Raw genomic sequence first — 17,500 nt, 5'->3', positions numbered from 1 at the left:
CCAACCCCGCTAAGCTGTCATTTAAAAATTTGGTTTTATCAACAGAGTTGATAATGTAAATTGGCCACCGTACAGAGATTCTAAAAGCTGACGTTTCGAGCGTTAGCCCTTCGTCAGAGCGAATCATTTATCCTTGTTTGAACTTTACTTTTTAATAGGTATTTATGAAATGACATCATTGTTACATGGCACTAATGGGTAAGTAACACTGTAATGAAAATTTACTGGAATTAACTCTGAAATAACCTTCTTATACTTACCTTCAAGATATCCGCTGATATGTACTCCATCACCGCTACAATGTAAAGAGACACTTGGAACTCCACCTTAAATCCCAAAATGTCCTGAAACCCAAATCAATTCAGTACTTCAAAATCCAGCTGTGTGATTCAAAAACTATAATAAGATTATTACAAGAAGATATCAAAGGGATTAATCAGTTACAACCGCTGAAGGCAATCATTGGCTCATCCTCGGTATAAAAATCTACAATTCTCATGGAGGAAACACAAGGAAAAACTTAAAACAAGAACTTCGGCTAACAACAACAACAATCTTTAGTACTTATTAACCAAAATGAATTACAGACAAAATACAACCTGAAAATAACAAAGCTAATCAGGGGACATACATGTACAGTGTACATGTAGCTAGTATGAGGGCGCATAACTTACGTTGTTACAACTGCAAGAAATGAATATTTGAATACACTGTACACTTATTAATCAATTGAATGAAATAGCTATTACCGGTAATTATATCATTCGCCTTGATATGCAATGGCTTACAAAGTCACAAGCATTATTTTAAAAATGAGAATGAACTAGATTTTTTTTATTTCATTTATTATCGTATCTACATGTATATCAACAGAACTGTCTTGTTTTTGGAAGATTTGGAATACGAATGCAGTTATTTTCCTCTTGAATCTATATTTCAGGAGCTAACAAAACAAACAGAAAGCTTCAGGGTATTTCACACTGAGGATAACCCTAACTTTTGGGTCCTAAATGGTGTGTTGACATTAGGGGTGCATTTGATTGACCCTATTCTGGAATAAGAGTACATAGAGAGATGATTTAAAACGGTATGTTTGGCGTTTTGAAGCAACAAGCTAGGATATTAAAGATAATTATGTTTTAAATTAGCATTTTACATGTAGCAGGTGTTTGACAATTTTAATGTGAATGTAAGTAAAAACGAAGGAATTCTAACTTCTATTCCATGTATTTCTATTCCGGAATATGGCCAATCGAACACACCCTAAACGTCACTCACAACTCCCTTGTTGTTAAACTTTTTGGTGCTTAGATAATAATGGGTTTTTGCAGAGAACAGATTTTGTTCTCTGTAAAAACCCATATCTAAGCACCAAAAGGTGTAACAACAAGGGAGTTGCGAATGATGGTTAGTCTGACAGCTTGGACTTCACTAAGTCAACAAAATACTTTTTTTTGCAGAAACTTCCCTAATTTTGAGAAAATTGTCATTTTCTTGTACATTGGACATTTTGCCATCCACTTTTTGCCATGCTTGTACAGTTGGGCCAGATCAACAACAGTTTAGCCATGGACAATTTGCCTCCTACGCTCATCTCACTGGTTTCTAGCCAAGCAAAAGCTGAAGAGATGAATGATTCTTTGCTGGGTCTGTTGCCCGGAGCTTTGGCGGCCTTGCAGGGCCAAAGCAATTTATCATATTCAGCAGTTACATCATCCGGTAGCATATCTGTTTCACACTCGGCGAGCATGACTCCATCTTCACTGGTAACATCAGCTTCCTCTCTTTCTGCGTTTGGTGGCCATTCATTTTCAGCAGGTATATATCTTGTAGTCCCTTCGTTTGTCTCGACTTTTTCTACATTGGCTAACCCAGTTTGCAGTTTCTAGTCTATATTGCCATCAAATGTTGGAAACTCGCCAATCGCGTCGGCTTCTAGTGCCTATTTGTTATTCTCTTCACCTTTGTTATCTGTCTCCGGGCGAGTTATCGTTATTGGTCCAGGATATTCTCCGGCCTATACCTTCCAAGCTGGTATCAAAAAGCGCTTCTGGCCTTTTTGTGGATCTTGTGAATCTCCTGCCCGACAACTTAAAGGAGAACAAAAATGAAACACAGACTTTCCTGGATGGCAGATTGGTCATCACTCCCTTGAGAAAACGTTCTTTGGAAATTACTGACATTCTTACCTGGGTGGAGGCCTTTCCCATTTATTCCGTTGTCCTGTGTAGTTTTCACCTTTCTAGGTGTCCCAGATGAATGCTGACTTGTATAATTTTCACATTTGTGTCCCTTCCTACCGACCCCCCTCTGTCCTCTCCCAGCAGATTTTGGGGGTCAAGGTTGACAGTAATCCCAAGTCTTCACAAGTCTGTTATTTGTGGAATGAAATGAGCGTCAGTGCCCTTTGGTAGATGTCGCTTTCGTCAGATCTGCCAATTCTGCAGTGGTGAGCAACGTGGTCGCTTCTGTCCATTTCAGTCAAAAAATGCATTCTTTGCAGTCTTGTCGATCCAGGCCCCCTATGCCATCACAGACCAAGTGTCAATGTAGACAGTAGAGCAGGGAAGGCTCCAGTTCAGGTTTTACATACTGTAAATAATGTTGCATGTTTCAGTTGCTTTTCATCCCCTCATTCTCGTTCAAGTTCCAGTTCAGAAGGGGTAGGCAAAGGAATAGTGAGATCTTCATCTCCTTCTTTTAATGGTGGTTATGTTACAGTTGTCAGTTCTGCTTACATTTAGGTTGTTACAGTCAGTTAGTGCTGCCCTCCGCGGATCTCTGGGTCACGTTTTCTCACCACTGCATCATCCATCCCTTGTGTCCCCCATTAATGCTGACCAATTTTCAGTGGAGTTGCTCAATTATTGCAGGCTGATCAGCGTAAGGTTAAGTTTGTTCTTGAAGGGTTGCATCATAGCTTTCATGCTGGCTTCCATTCTTCGTTAGTGTCATTATGTTCAGTGCTTGGGAAAATGCTATAGGCTCTACATGTACTTCAACCAGCAGTCATTGATGAGTACCTATGCAATAAACTTGGACAAGGCCATGTTGCTGGGCCAAATGAGACCACTCCCTTAAAATAATAACGTCCAGGTGAGTCGCTTCAGCGTCATTCCAAAGAAACACCAACCAGGAAAGTGGCCCCTCACCAACTGATGCTAGTGAGAGCTAAGGAATTTTCAAAGTGTGACTCTTTCTCTATGCAATACATAAAAATTGACAACATCATAGATGGAATTATATGATACGGGAGGGGCACTCTTATGGCCAAATTTGATGTGGAAAGTGCACATCGGAAAGTTGCCATACATTTGGAGGATCCATTTCTTTTTAGTATATACTGGCAGGGTTAGTATTTCATTGATATGTCCCTACTGTTCGGCCTGTGGTCTGCACCATTCATCTTCACCTCAATAGCTGATATGCCGGAATAGATCTTGAAGCACAACAACATACCTTTCCTGGAACACCATTTGAATGACTTTATTACATTGGGCCCTCCCAGTTCTCCTGTCTGTCTTCAGAGTGTGTCCCTCAGCACCCCGATGAGCTTGAGGGTCCTGCCATGTGTCTTACAATTCTCAGGACTAAACTGGATTCAGTTTCTCTGTAGGCAAAACTTCTTTGTGATAGATGGGAGACCATTGTTGTTTTGCTTTTAGAAGATTGGTTGCGTAAGCACCATTGTAAATGCCAGGAACTGGAATCAGTTAATAGTACCTTGCAACATGCTTGCCAGGTGTATGCCAGGTGTGGGTGCCCCAAGGTCACAAATTTTCTGTACTCCTTCCAGAATGACAACCACCTGATTCGCCTTAATGAGATTTTTCGTCATGATCTCTGTCACCTGGTAGAAGCACCTTTTTTGCCACTGGAACGGACTCAGCTTCCTTCTTACTCCTTGTTGGGTGCCTCTACCTGAATTTCAGGTGTTATCTGATACAGCAGGGGCTGTTGGCTATGGGAACTTTTTTCAAAGGGACTGGTTTGTGGGTGCTTGGTCTTCAGCTCAATGCCGCTCTCTATTGCATACAAAGACTTTTAATTCATTATCCCCATTGTAATTGCAGCTGCCCTTTAGGGACCCCGGTGTCGTCAAAATTCATCGAGTTTCTTTGTGACTACCGTGCCGTTGTTGATGTTTTGAGATCTGGCACTTGATTTGCCCCTTGCCTCTGCTTGCAGCTCTGCTATCCTTTTCTTTTACTTCTTCCTCTGTCGGTGGCTGGTGTTAGGAACTCTGTGGCTGATGCTTTATCTCATTTCAAATTTCAGAAATTCTGCCACATAGCTCCTCAAGCATTGGGACAGGCTACCCTAATACATGACTCTCTCCGCGAGGAGCTCCAGGTACTTTGACCCATGCGCCCCTTCATTTTTGGCAGCTTTGCTTAGTCCGGAGGTCCTTCGGTTTGGCATTGGGGCTCATGGCTGGACTGCAGGGATTGCTGGCCATGGGAACATTACTCGGTTGAGGGGGTGGGTGGATGGCCTCCAATAGAAGCCCCTGGACATATCCTAAGCACCCAACCTCCATTTAGTGATGCATTTGTTAATGAGTGGGCTTTTGATTATACACTTAACAATCACACTGCTTATCAGTTAACATTCACATGTTAGAAATAATAGAAAGTGCATTTACAGGTGTATGCGCATAGGGAATTAAGGGGGGGGGGGGGTGGCTCTTAATTACCAAACCATTGCTATGGACCCCTTCAAGTAGTCATCTCTCGAATTCCTTTAACTCTACAGTGTGTTCTATTTAAAGTTCTTTTGTATAGTTCACCTCACAACCATATTTGGTAAATCATGTGACCAAAGCAGAAAATGCATAAAAATGCAGCGAGTTAACTGTTTTTCACAAAATGTTAACGCAACAGAATGAGAACATTCTAACAAAATCTGTAGCATGGATTTTCAAAGAAATTATCTCTCAAACAAATTATGGCATCATAATTAAGGCCCTCCTTTGTTACAATTTTCAAATAGAAATTCCATTCCACAGTCTACAAAAAATGATGGGACGCTTCTCATCTGATAAAATAATGCCTTGTTCATTTTGTTTCGTGAGAGCTTTTACCTGTTTTTCACTAAAACCCATGGCAGACGACTGAGACTAGTTGCATATGCGCCTTCTGATCGAAGTGATGTCAGATTTCCATCGAAAAAGTTATTTCACAGAACCATCCAGGCAACCTTTTTGTCTGACTCTTTCACTAAAAAGCTTCCTTAGCACCCATTGCCTTTCTGTAGTTAAGTGCCACACCCCTTAAACCTCACTAGCACTAACCAAACGTCTAGAGGGACCTTTAACAATCTTAACCTTTGACATCAGCCTTCCTAAAGTCAACAATACAACAGATGCTTTTGCAGGGCACAATAAACAGGCTGTCCAATAGCACGCAACTAGTGGAACAACATTTCAGGCTTGTGCTTTCATATAACAGGTTGCCTGGCAAGCAAGCATCAATAATCAAACATGAGTGTGGCAATCTTGGTTGCTTTTTCTTCTGATGCAAACTTCTGACATAATAATTTGATTAGCAGACAGTTTTCAGGCCACTAAATCATCCTTTTTAATCTTATTTTTATCCGGCTGTAGCCAATATGGCGAAGACCAGATCTTGACTGAGCAACTCGCCACAAACATCCAGTTTTCACTCAGCCAAATTTTAAAGAAGATCAATGCATGAGGAATACAATGGCGTAATTGATCAATTTGAGCTTCTCGGTTCAAATCACATATACATACATGACAATGAACAATTTCCTATCTTGCAAACTGCCCAATAACTGATTAACTCTTTGGGTTTTCCAAGAAATCTTTCAGTAATTTATGTACTCTTGTTATTCAAAATAATGTGACAAATTTGTTTACTTGTAGCCTGTGAAATGGTGTTTGAATAAAATATTACTATACAGTAAGTTCTCAGTTGTAGTTGATTATTTTTGATTGATGATCTTCAAAAGATTAACAACTTTTTAGCACACGCAGCAATTGCATGCCACAGTTGTTTATGTTTAATTCAAACTAAAACTATTCGGGGCTAGCTCCTCAGGGGCTTGCCCAAAGGGAAGCTGATGCTTGGAATTTTATCTCAGCCTGTTTTGAGTTTCTAGGAAAACTTGACCAGAAAGACACTTTTTTAGACACCCAACGAAAATGAAACTGACTAAAAATGAACAAAGGATACAATTGAAGTGAACAACAAAGCATCCTTATCAATAAGGAAAGATATTGTACATGGAGCCACCTATTGTTATTAAAGAACAAAGGGCTTTTTGTTCCAGTGGTTGGTACATTTGAATAACAAAAAAGAATGTTTGCAAAAGATATCTTCCCAATTAGGCAAATAGATACAATTTACACATTTGTTGGAAAGAGGAATGCAATGCCTAGAAAGTAAAAAAGTTCCACTTTTATTTTAACCTCAAGATAAATAAAGTATGCTCAAGTAAAACGATTCTAGAAGAAACAGGAAAATCAGGTGAAAGACGTATTGATGGGAAATTGTGGTGGTAAGGATGGCAAATAACACATCACTCAACCCTGCCAATAAAGCTGTACAACTACTTAATTTTGTTTACCTAAAAATCAGCTGGGAATCTTGAAAGCAATTATTTTACAACCAAAAACACAGATCACAACAAAAGAGACAATATAAATATACCACTAGAAAGATTTACGGACTGTAAAGTGCACTGAAACGGGAACGATTTCAAAATCAATAAACTGGTAATAATAAGTGTGAACAGAATAATCTGCAAATATTAAATAGGCCTTTGAAATGAACAATGACAGCTGCTTTTGATTAACAACAAAACAAATTGTACTCTCAACAGAAAATAGAAAAAGTCAGATCACCTTTACCAATGGATGAACTTTATCCGCAGGTAGCACAACAACACTCTTCTTCTTTCCCTTTTCGAGTGCAGCCTGCGCGTCTCCGATGGCCCATTTATCAATCGGATGGGGAAATGTGCTGTTCACACGCTCCTCGATATCAGCAACTGAGCGTGGCTGGCACGCGCAGAGATGGTGCAAAAGTTGTATGATCAAAGATTCGATGTATTCTAAAGCATCGTCATGTACCTTCAACGAGGGATGAACTTGCGACTGAACCTAAAACGAATTTGAAAGCACAACTTGACTTGTTGTATAACTACAGAAGTTAAGTAAAGGCTAATCACGCCTCCTTAAAAAGTCAGAAGAAACTCAAAAGCAATTAATAACGAGAAGGTGTAGGCAACTTTCTCTCTAAAAACCCTTGAATGAGATTGCAGCTCAATTCTATTGATACACAGAAGAAAAATCAACAGGCCTGAAACAGAAACCAAACAGTCGGAATTACACGATATTTTCTAAAAAAAGGAATGCTTCCCTCTAGCTCACCTTCCTAAGCGCGGGTACGAACATTCCTTTCCACTTCGCGCTGTTTGAATTATTTTCATTCTCAGATATGGGCATGATATTCCAGAGAAATCACATATCACTTCAAAGCGCTATTAAAAAAATCGGCGATTACGGCCATTTTTGAGAGCTGATGAAACTTCTGCCATTTACTTCGCACAAGCTGTACGCATGGGTTCCACTTCCTCTCGCTGACTACATCATTTGGCCTGTCGGGCTCTGTGCTGATGACGCCAAGCAACAAATTCCAAACACTGATTATCCTACTTTGGCTTCTTGTGAACTGATATACAAAAGAAAGGATGTTTGGTCGGAAATGTTACATCAAAACATTGGAGCTGATCGTTCGATTCCAAAGACCTTCAAGGGGTATATACCATTTCGCCAGGTGTCACGCATACGTTTTTTCGTTAACATGCTGACCATTTTCATCACGGGCGAGTTTCTCATTTGCCTCTAAAATTTCATTTCATCTACTGGCTTTATATCATTGGTGTACAGAAGGTTATTTTGCGTTTTCTAGATCAAAAAAATGTCTTCAGAAAAGTTTGAAGACCTCGAGGAGGAACTGAAGACTTTACGTGAAGACATAAGTAGCAAAGTGACCAACAAAATACCAAGGTTAACGGGAGGTAAGATTTACAAGAAGGGGGCTAACCCTTAGTGAGTTATTAAGAATAGTCCAAATTTAATTCAGTTTCTCGTTTCAGAAATGAGGAAGAGCGCAGTTCGTGAAGTAGAAAAAAGGATAGAAGAAGCCAATTTAATAGTGAGCTGAATCAAACCATTTCTATTTTACAGGTTTTGAACAATAATAACGTAAGGCTTATAACCTTGAAACTTGACAAGTTACTTTACACACACATAGAGGGCCGGGTGCAAACTGCAGCTTGCAGGTTAGGGTTACAGGTCATTGCTTCACCATAGTTGAAACAACCCAAACCTTTACTAATGCTAATGTTAGGCCCCCAACACTATGCTTTAGACAATGTTTAAGCCTAAGGTTAGCATTTTTGTAAAGGTTTGGGTTGTTTCAGTTATGGTAAAACAGTGACCTGCCACTTGCACTCTATCCTCCACTGCACATAAACTATTCTGAATTACTGAACTTTAAAATGATAGTTTTTCTTTTCCTTTGACTGTTTATTTCTTCTTTAAGGGTGATGACGGCGAGTCCAGTTTAGGGGGACTCAGGGTGGTTTAGCAGTTATCAACTGCACCTCCCACCTCTGTGGCCTGGGTTCAATCCTGGCCTCGGGTTGTATGAGGGTCGAGTTTCAGTCAATCTCAATCTGATTCTGAGGGGTTTTCTCATGGTCCTCTGATGTTCCTGCCTCATCAAAATTGACTCTCAGTCAATTACATCCAGCTGCAGGCAGACACCTTCGATAGGGATAACCTCTGGTATCCTTCCCTTTCATTGAATTAAATGAATAAAGTTGGTATTATTTTAAAATCTGAGGCACAGGAAAACCAATTCATGAAGGGCTTTCTAAGAATTATTGCTTCCCACTTGTATTATTGATAACTTGATGTTTCATTCTGGAAGGCAGAGCTAAAACACACGTCACATTCCACAGGTCAAGACTAGAAGTCTGTGCTCAATTGATCAACAACTAAGTCAAAAGTTTCCCCTGGCCTGCATCACAGACAGACAAAACCGCCTATACCGCGATTTCGTGACGCATCCAGCTGCAACACAGGCCAGTTTCCCCTAGACTTGAAACAACATTTTTGTAGAGTGATTACGTTTAGGAGACACTTCTTATGTTGTTTATTTATCTGTAACATGGTGACATATAAACTGACCTGTGATCTGTGACCTGTGTTTTAGACTTGCTGCATTCTGGGATGCCCTCAGGACAAAGCCAAAATTTTCTAGGCTCAAATTTCCTCATCGCCACAAATTAACACTTTTGTACATTAGGTGTTGCAACAAGTCTCTTGAGACACAGGTAACAAATGGTGTAATGTACATGTGCTGGTGGAGCAACGAAAGGAACTAATAAGCTGATATCTTTTGTTTTGGTCCACCAACATGGCGACGGTGAGGTTGCATGAAAGCCACCTTTCTGATGACAAGGGCTTATAAAAGTTTGTTTTTCAACTCATCAGCGGGCGTTACTAAACACAGGAATGGAATGGAACGGAACTGGAATATGCCGTAATGAGGCGGAATGACACCGGAATGAAACAAAATGAACTAGAATTAATGGTACCCGAATATATCGGAACAAGGCAGAATGACACCAGAATAAGACAGAATGAACCAGAAGAACACCAGAATGAAGCTGATTAGCGTATACAAAGGAACGAAAGATAATTTTTCATCATTCTAGACTGTAAATGAATGAGTATGCCCCCAGTATGCAGAATAGAGAGAACGAGAGAAAGAAGCAGTTTCCATTCAAGGGGAAGCAACAAGGCTTGGAACGAGTCACGATATGTTCTTACAATCTCAAAGTGGTCCACTCAGTTTTTGTTCCACGGAAAGAAAAGAAAATTATTTTTTTGTGTCTATATATTATCAGCGATCAATCTTTTTTCTGTGCTTCTTACTCTTCTTTCTTCAAACAAGGAAACTGCGTTCAGGTTCGATGGCATCATTGCCAACCGAATCGGAAAGAGAAAAATAGTTTTCTGGTTTGCACGAATCTATTTCCGTATATCTCCATCACATGTCGGTTGTGGGAAGCAGGAAAGCAGCAACAATAATTAGTTTGGTTTGCTGAACTTGGTTGTGATTGGTCAATACACAATTGACCTGTGAGAATGAAATAAAAGTGTTCACGGGTTTGCTGACTCATACGGTGAATGTTGCCTCCAAGATTCATAGAAAAACGCAATTAGGATAACATTCTGTTTCTCTTGCTACTGTATTTGTTCACGAAAAAATTTGTTACTTCCACAACAAATAATTATTCATTTAGGGATGGATATACATGTACCTGTCAAAGGTTTCTCATGACCGAAGTGCTCCAAATGTTACAAAAGGCAAAAACTTGTGCATAATTTCCCTTAAGGAATCACATGACACAATTAAAGCTGATAGAAACCAAAAATTGGTCAGCGCTAACTAAAACACAAAATTTTGGCATTTTCAGGTTCATTCCGCTACATTCCAGTTTATTTGGTAGTCATTCTGGCTGGTTACAGTATATTCCGGTACTATTCTTGTTGATTTCGTTTCATTCCCAAGGCTACTGCCTAAGAAAATTTTCCGGGAGTCCTTCGGGCTTCCAACATTAAAAGTTACCAGTAATAGCCTGAGTCATTTTTTTCAAGAGCCCAGAATTAATTAATTCCAGCTGGGATCAAATATACAAGAAAGGTGCCCGTTCGGGCTACTTGTTCAGAAATGTGGTCGTCCTTGCTTGCAAATAAGGGGCCCCAAGCAACCAGGTGACTGTTAGACAGCAGTCTTGCAGGCTGGTGTTATTCTGCTTTATTCCGGTTTATCGTATTCTGGTATATTCCGTTCCGTTCTGTTCCGTTCCTGTGTTTAGTAACACCCCTCGTCAGCCATGACTACTGAAATGACTGTTACAGTGCAACGCTCCTTACCGTGGCCACCCAACAAACTTTTACATTTGACAACTGCGTGTAAGTACGTCAACTCAACAACCCATGCAACAGTATTCAACTTACAACCGTGCAAACTTTGCAAGGAGGGGTGACTCTCAATCAAATTCACGCACCCTGATTGGCATGTAAGTTTTAAAAAAGTTTGTTAGGTGGCCACGGTAAGGCACATCGCACTGTAAAACTGGCTTGGTAATTCGACTGGGGTTAGGTTTGCAAATGTAAGATGCAGAATTCAAATGCATTTGAGTTCTGCATCATGTAGATAGGACGATGGTACAATGGGCATGTTATGCCCTGAAAGGGAAGAGCCAATCACTCTATCATCTCAACCTAGTTTTCTTTCAAGGATTATTATTTTCAATATCTTGAAACTAGAAACTAATACCAGTAGTAATAATTTTACCAGGTAATTATTTGTGATCTTTGAAGTTCAGTAATGCATCAGCGTGGTACATTAACATGGTTGTACATTTTCTTACCTAGATTGAGGAGATGGAGGAAGAAGCAAGTTTTGCACCAGGATCTTTCAAGAATTCTATGATGGCTAAAACACGTGGTTACAAAAGGGACTTTGAACAGCTCAAGAGAGACGTGGTATGGTTATACATCAACCATGGTGAAATTTCTTCAGTTTTAGGGTCTATTTACACATATTTATTCATATTTCCAAAGGATCTTGATATCAGCAGGCAAGTCAGAAATTTAAGGAAAACGACAAAACTTTGGAAATTATAAGACATGTTTCGACAGAGACTTCTGTCATCTTCAGTTGATTAATGTACAAAGTGTTAAGTTGAATTTATAAGTACGGAAAAAGTGCTAATTATGCCAGTAACAACGGAATGTACAATGTGAGAATTAAAAGGATAGTTTTAGATTTGTAAACGTGATGCAGTTGTTGATTAAGAGAAGGTTGTTCTCTTTGAATACGAAAAGCTTCTTTTATCTTGAGTTGAAAAGTTGTAGAGGCGTGATCTAAAATATGGAAACATTCCCCTGAAGACAGGGCACGACATTGTTCGGAATTCTGTAGGTGTTTGAAAATGTGAGAGGCCCTATCACTAAGTGCTCACGCACACGTGTGGAAGATGACAGAAGTCTCTGTCGAAACATGTCTTATAATTTCAAAAGTTTTGTCGTTTTCTTTAAATTTACTCATATGTTTGAGATTTCAGGAAGCATTATTCTGGAAAAATAATTATTAAAGACCTTCAGGCAGTTTTTATAATCTAAACTGTAGAGTAAAGGGCCATACTATTGGCAAAATGGGAGGGGGGGGGGGATGCTCTCAAAAGCAAATTTTCTGCTTTTTTGTGGTTTTTAATGTTGTTGCCTGCAAAAAGTGTAAGACATTTTAAAAAAGCTTTTATTTCTTTTAACATCTAAAAATAAGGGGGTAGGGGGGTCACCAGCCATGACCGCTGAAATGACTGTTACTATCGATCTCAGACGTCTGTGGACAAGGGCTTTTTTTGAGCCCACTTTACGGACTGTTTATTTCAGTCTGCGGTTGAAAAAATCTGATCATGTGATAACATTTTTTGTGGCTCTGCGGTTTAGAAAATACCGACCATGTGGCGCGAGTCCTTCGTTCTTCCCACCACCGAGAAAAGAAAAAAACCTGAAGAAACGTAACTTCCACCTGCTTCTTATTTCCTAGGACAAGGCTTTTCCTGGGTTACCCGTAATAGCTTCGGCCAGTTTTACTCGCCGTCAACATCGTTTCGCATTTTTCTCTTTGGGGAAAGCAACAGAAAATAGCGTCACAAGATCAGTATTTTCGAAACTGCAGAGTCACAAAAAAAGTTATCACGTGATCAGAATTTCTTAACCACGGACTGAAATCAACGGTTCATGAAGTGGGCTGAAAAAAAGCCTTTGTCCAGGGATGTCTGAGAACAATAGTAAAACTGGCTTGGTAATCTGAGTCAGATTAGGTTGGCAAGCAAAAGACTGTACACAAATAAAGTACAGGTAGATTGGCATGAAACGCTTGTCAGGCAGAGACTGACCCTTATTGACCGCAATACATTGTGTATGCCTCAATAATACTTTGCCTATGGCAGTGAGCAATGGATAGTTCACTTCAAGTGCCATTATTAGGTAGAGGGCCGCACACTGGGGCTGTAATTTTGCCAATGACAAAACATCGATTTTGCCTGGAGGCCCTGACGTTGACAGCGACTTGCACTTTAAACATTGTTGAATCCTCAGGCCATGTTAATTATTAAGGATCTTTATGAAGACTACTTTCACCTGCATGATCAATCAGGCTATGATTGGACTGAATTAGCCTGCATAGCATGTGGTTTAGTGAATTTTAGAAGCTTCCTTCCACCAGGGTTGACATGTAAATGGCCATGTGAAAAGCAAGCGAAGGGTGAGGAGAAAAAGTGACTACAATCAACCCCACAACATTTTCAAAACCTACTATTTCCAATCAAGTGGGATGAGCACAGGTTTGATGTCAACTACCAACCAATCATAGCACGGCTTGTGTAAACATTGACACTTAAATACAATTATTAATTCACTACAGAAAATATTTACAAGATCTAACTGAAGTTTAAACTTACCATTAATGTTTCCCTGTCTACATGTATGTTTCTACTGGGTGCGATTCGTTGACAATGATATATACATGTAGCCGACAGTTTTTTGTGGAAGTTATTAGAATCATGTCATTTCAGCATGTTGAGAAATGCCTTGTCCAGCACATCTTCTGCTGATGCAAAAACTAGCTGGAGCTTCCCAATGGATACATCTGGCAGCTGCCAACGAAAGGTTGCTGTGAGCCCATATCCTTCAGCTTCTTTGATCTGGTCACCGTTGATACTTCTAGAAGGTGTCATTACTAAATGCAAAACACATCTTGTCAGTTACAAAAAGCTGACGTAGGAAACTTTGCCAAATCTCTTTTGCCAAAATATTGTCTTCATTTATTGGTTGTTTTACGTCTTTCTGCTTTTATTTAAGAACACCAGAAAATCCAAGCTACCACAAGGAAGTTTCCAAATTTTCTGGAAACAGATTGCAGGCTCTTTCTGCTCTGTTTTGTCTGTACACTTTTATGAAAGGAAGAAATAAATTTTGACTGATGGTCAGATTTTTTCTGACACTTTATCAGCCAATCAGGAACGATATTTTCTTCGTCAGTGGGCGAATGGAGGTTTTGAAAATGTTAAGGGGTTCATTGCAGGTGGTTTCTCACTCGCCCACCTCGTCCCCTTCCCTCTTGCATTTTTATTTGACTTCAGCCCAGGTTTTGTTATGGCCATATTCAAAACTATCACTCAAAAGTCAACCCCGGTGGCAAGAAGCGTCTAAAATTCTCCAAACCACCTGTTACTCAGGCTAGGATTGAATTTAAACTTCTTAAATGCCACTATTCTTTTCCAGGCGAAACCAACTAAGCAGGTCAATGTAACATTTGGAAAGGAAGAACTTTTTGATTCAGATCCAATGGTAAGCTTGAAATTCAGTGGTTTATTCTCTTTCCTAATGTAAGGGAAATTCTATGAGTACCCTGTGGTTGACTGCGTGCCCAGGCCTTCCAGCTGTGTTACAATGTTGAAATCAATATGAATTTTATAAGAATGAGCTCTCTTCATGAATAGGAATCCAAACAAATGCCTGCTCTACTATTTGGATTATTGTTTTTTTCTTGTTTTCTTAATTATGAGATGTTTGTCATAGTTTCAATGCATGCAAATCGTAAAACCAATATAAAGCAAGGGTGAAATAACTGCTCAAAGAGAGTATGGAGAGTAGGTTATTTGTTTTTGTGAGTGTTCAGATTGCTAAGAATGTGAAGCTTAACCCATTCATCTCTTAAGCGGCCCGTTGACTGTTAGGACTGAACAGGTTAAATGAAGGGCTGTGTGCATGATCATAAATATGTTTTTCATGTTTTGGTATTTTGTTAAATTGCAGCCTGATATTGAGCATTGTACATGTATCTCCTGATACATGCATCCTTCATGTAAAGAAAATTCTTGCTTGTGTTCAGTGGTGATACATGAAGTTAAATCAACAAAATAGAGTTTATTATTTCTACATTAGTACTTTCCTTACTTCTCGAAAGTTAATAGTTTAGGTAAAATGCAAAACATGAAGTAATCCTTTGGAAAGATGTTGGAAATCTTATTTCTCAATCTGTTTGTTTCATCCTATTTCCCTCCCGTGTTGCCTGTTGGGACAATTAGCATGTACACATTGTACATGTATTACCAAACTATTGCTGCCACCCCACCCCCCCCCCCCCCTCCCTCCTTCCTTAACAATGTTGCATAGTTGGAGAAAGCAAGAAAAGTGTATGGAAGGCTGGACATCTTTCAACATTGTATTGGGGAGGAGGGGGTCAGTCTCATTCCCTGGGTCTCTCTTCTCTGCACTGTTTATTCAGATTCGTTTTTGATTTGACAATAATAACTCAAGTGTCATGCAAATTGGGCATGGAGTTTATAGCCCTTCATTAATCACTTCTTAATGGATAAAATGTCTGGTTTCATGAAGAACAATTTGTCACTGTTAAATGTACAGTGTGGCCACTAAGGCACTGGTTTATTTTTGCCAGGCTCCACAGAGGAACAAGGTAATGCATGGAACAGAGACACTGAACAGAGCATCTGAAAGTATTGCAAGATCTACTAGAGTTGCTGTTGAAACTGGTAAGATAGTAGAGATCGTGTATCACCTTTACTTTGAAATGGCAAACACTAAATTGGACAGCTAATACATGTCATAAAACCATAAACCTTCTCTTCTTTTAACATGTTTACTTTTTTTAGAAGTACCATGATAAATATATCATAAATACATACAAGTAAAGAGGCAAAAATGTTGAGCCAAAATTTTGGCAAAATGCAAATTTCAGCTTGCCTTTTGTTATGTGCAGTAAAACAATGCTACATGTGCATCTCTCTAATATTAATTTTTTCAGAGTGAACTTGCGAGACTTTTATTTTTTAATCCTCTCCCTCCTAAGAGCAACACTTATAGATTTTACTCTGTCCAATGCCACTTCAGACAATTTTACTCTTCAATGGGGGCCTCTTCAGGGGTGAAATGGTTAAGAAAAGTCAAGATTTTCTCTGTGTAGCATTCATGTAGTCGTGGGGCCTGTTGTTCAAACAATGGGTAGTGCTATAAATCCACTGGATAAATCTCTATCCAGTTTGTAAGTCATAGCGAAACCAGTCATGCTATCCAATGGATAGTGATTTGCTCACTGGATAATTATTGCTATCCACCTTTTGAATAACTGGGGCCAGTTGTATCAAGAAAATCAACAGAATGAATGCAGACATGTTTATTTAATCATTGTGGCACCAGGCAATGATAATATTATTTCTTTGTTACACTGTTGATGTACAATATGCAATAGCTATAATAATAGATCATTATTAACTTGATAATCAGGTTAAACAAAGTTCTTACAAATAAAATTAGCAATAGCAGGTTAGAATGACCTTTTGACGACTCCCTCATCATTTTTCAATTTGTGAATCTACAGTCCTTTCTCATTATTTTTATATAATAGACTATTTCCCCCATCCCATAATGCAATAGATTTTGGAGGGTTCTTTATGTATAATAATTGAAACAATGCAAGTTATTTACTCTTGGGACCGTATCATGCTTCAGTGAACTGGGTATCCATTGTTGTAATGCAAATACCCCCCCCCCCCCCCCAAAAAATAAAAAAAAAATGAACTGTATTATTGGATTGGTGAAAATAGTGAATTAACAACTGCGTCACTAAGTGGAAGTTGGGTGCTTGAGACTTCCCGGAGCTTCCACTGTCTTTTGACAGCCAGCTCCAAGATGGAGACTGCTCCCATCGCCGGCAACACCTGACAACCCAGCCGCTCATGGCAGCAGAGAAGATAGGCACCTGTCACACTGATAAACATTGGAAAGTAGAAGTGAAAGGGAGGGAAAAAACCGCTAAACGCTCCACACAAAATGCTCCTACTTCCCGCCACACTGATAAGTAAGCTCTACAACCCAAAGCATGAGGTCTGAATCTGTACAAATATAACGTAACCTGTGACAAAAACTGACTGCTGTGAGCCGCTCCTAGTTGATTGCATTTTTAAACCTCATTAAAATGCTTGTGAAAAATGTGTTACATACTATTAAAAAGGTGCATCATAGACATTCACATTACATTTTCTTTTTACAGTGCAACCCACCTTACCGTGGCTACCCAACAAACTTTTACATTTGACAATTACGTATAAATACGTCAACTCAACAACCGATGCAACGGTATTCAACTTACAACTCTGCGAACTTTGCAAGGAGGTGTGACTGTCAATCAAATTCACACATCCTGATTGGCGGACAATTTGTAAAAAAACTTTGTTAGGTGGCCACGGTAAGGCGCATCATACTGTAATTGTATGCAATACGTTTTTCAGAAGAATTTTTATGTATAATGAAATTTGACTGCAGTTTCACAAATTTGAAATAATGATGATTGAGTCGTTGAAATGT

At 39.3% G+C, this 17,500-nt stretch overlaps 2 protein-coding genes across 3 annotated transcripts in view; one reads left to right on the top strand and one right to left on the bottom strand.

Annotated features, from left to right (window-relative positions):
* Window positions 1-7,810, bottom strand: part of LOC138027229 (son of sevenless homolog 1-like) — a 49,504-nt gene extending 41,694 nt beyond the window's left edge. Inside the window, exons 1-3 of one of the 2 annotated variants that reach the window (XM_068874779.1) lie at window positions 7,397-7,810; window positions 6,869-7,126; window positions 261-344 (exon numbers count right to left, since the gene is read on the bottom strand). In XM_068874779.1, the coding sequence (XP_068730880.1) occupies window positions 261-344; window positions 6,869-7,126; window positions 7,397-7,471 (417 nt within the window). In that variant the 5' untranslated portion in view covers window positions 7,472-7,810. The remainder of the gene's footprint in view (window positions 1-260; window positions 345-6,868; window positions 7,127-7,396) is intronic. The other variant, XM_068874780.1, reaches the window with a different exon arrangement.
* Window positions 7,811-7,855: 45 nt separating this feature from the next.
* Window positions 7,856-17,500, top strand: part of LOC138027231 (vesicle transport through interaction with t-SNAREs homolog 1B-like) — a 16,417-nt gene continuing 6,772 nt past the window's right edge. Inside the window, exons 1-5 of the mRNA XM_068874784.1 lie at window positions 7,856-8,046; window positions 8,125-8,183; window positions 11,483-11,593; window positions 14,399-14,464; window positions 15,576-15,669. Coding sequence (XP_068730885.1) covers window positions 7,947-8,046; window positions 8,125-8,183; window positions 11,483-11,593; window positions 14,399-14,464; window positions 15,576-15,669 — 430 coding nt within the window. The 5' untranslated portion in view covers window positions 7,856-7,946. The remainder of the gene's footprint in view (window positions 8,047-8,124; window positions 8,184-11,482; window positions 11,594-14,398; window positions 14,465-15,575; window positions 15,670-17,500) is intronic.

The sequence above is a fragment of the Montipora capricornis genome, chromosome 12, assembly GCF_036669925.1.
Source record: "Montipora capricornis isolate CH-2021 chromosome 12, ASM3666992v2, whole genome shotgun sequence".
Taxonomy (NCBI): domain Eukaryota; kingdom Metazoa; phylum Cnidaria; class Anthozoa; order Scleractinia; family Acroporidae; genus Montipora; species Montipora capricornis.
The sequence above is the reverse complement of the archived record's forward strand: the minus strand, read 5'-3'. Positions and strand labels throughout refer to the sequence as shown.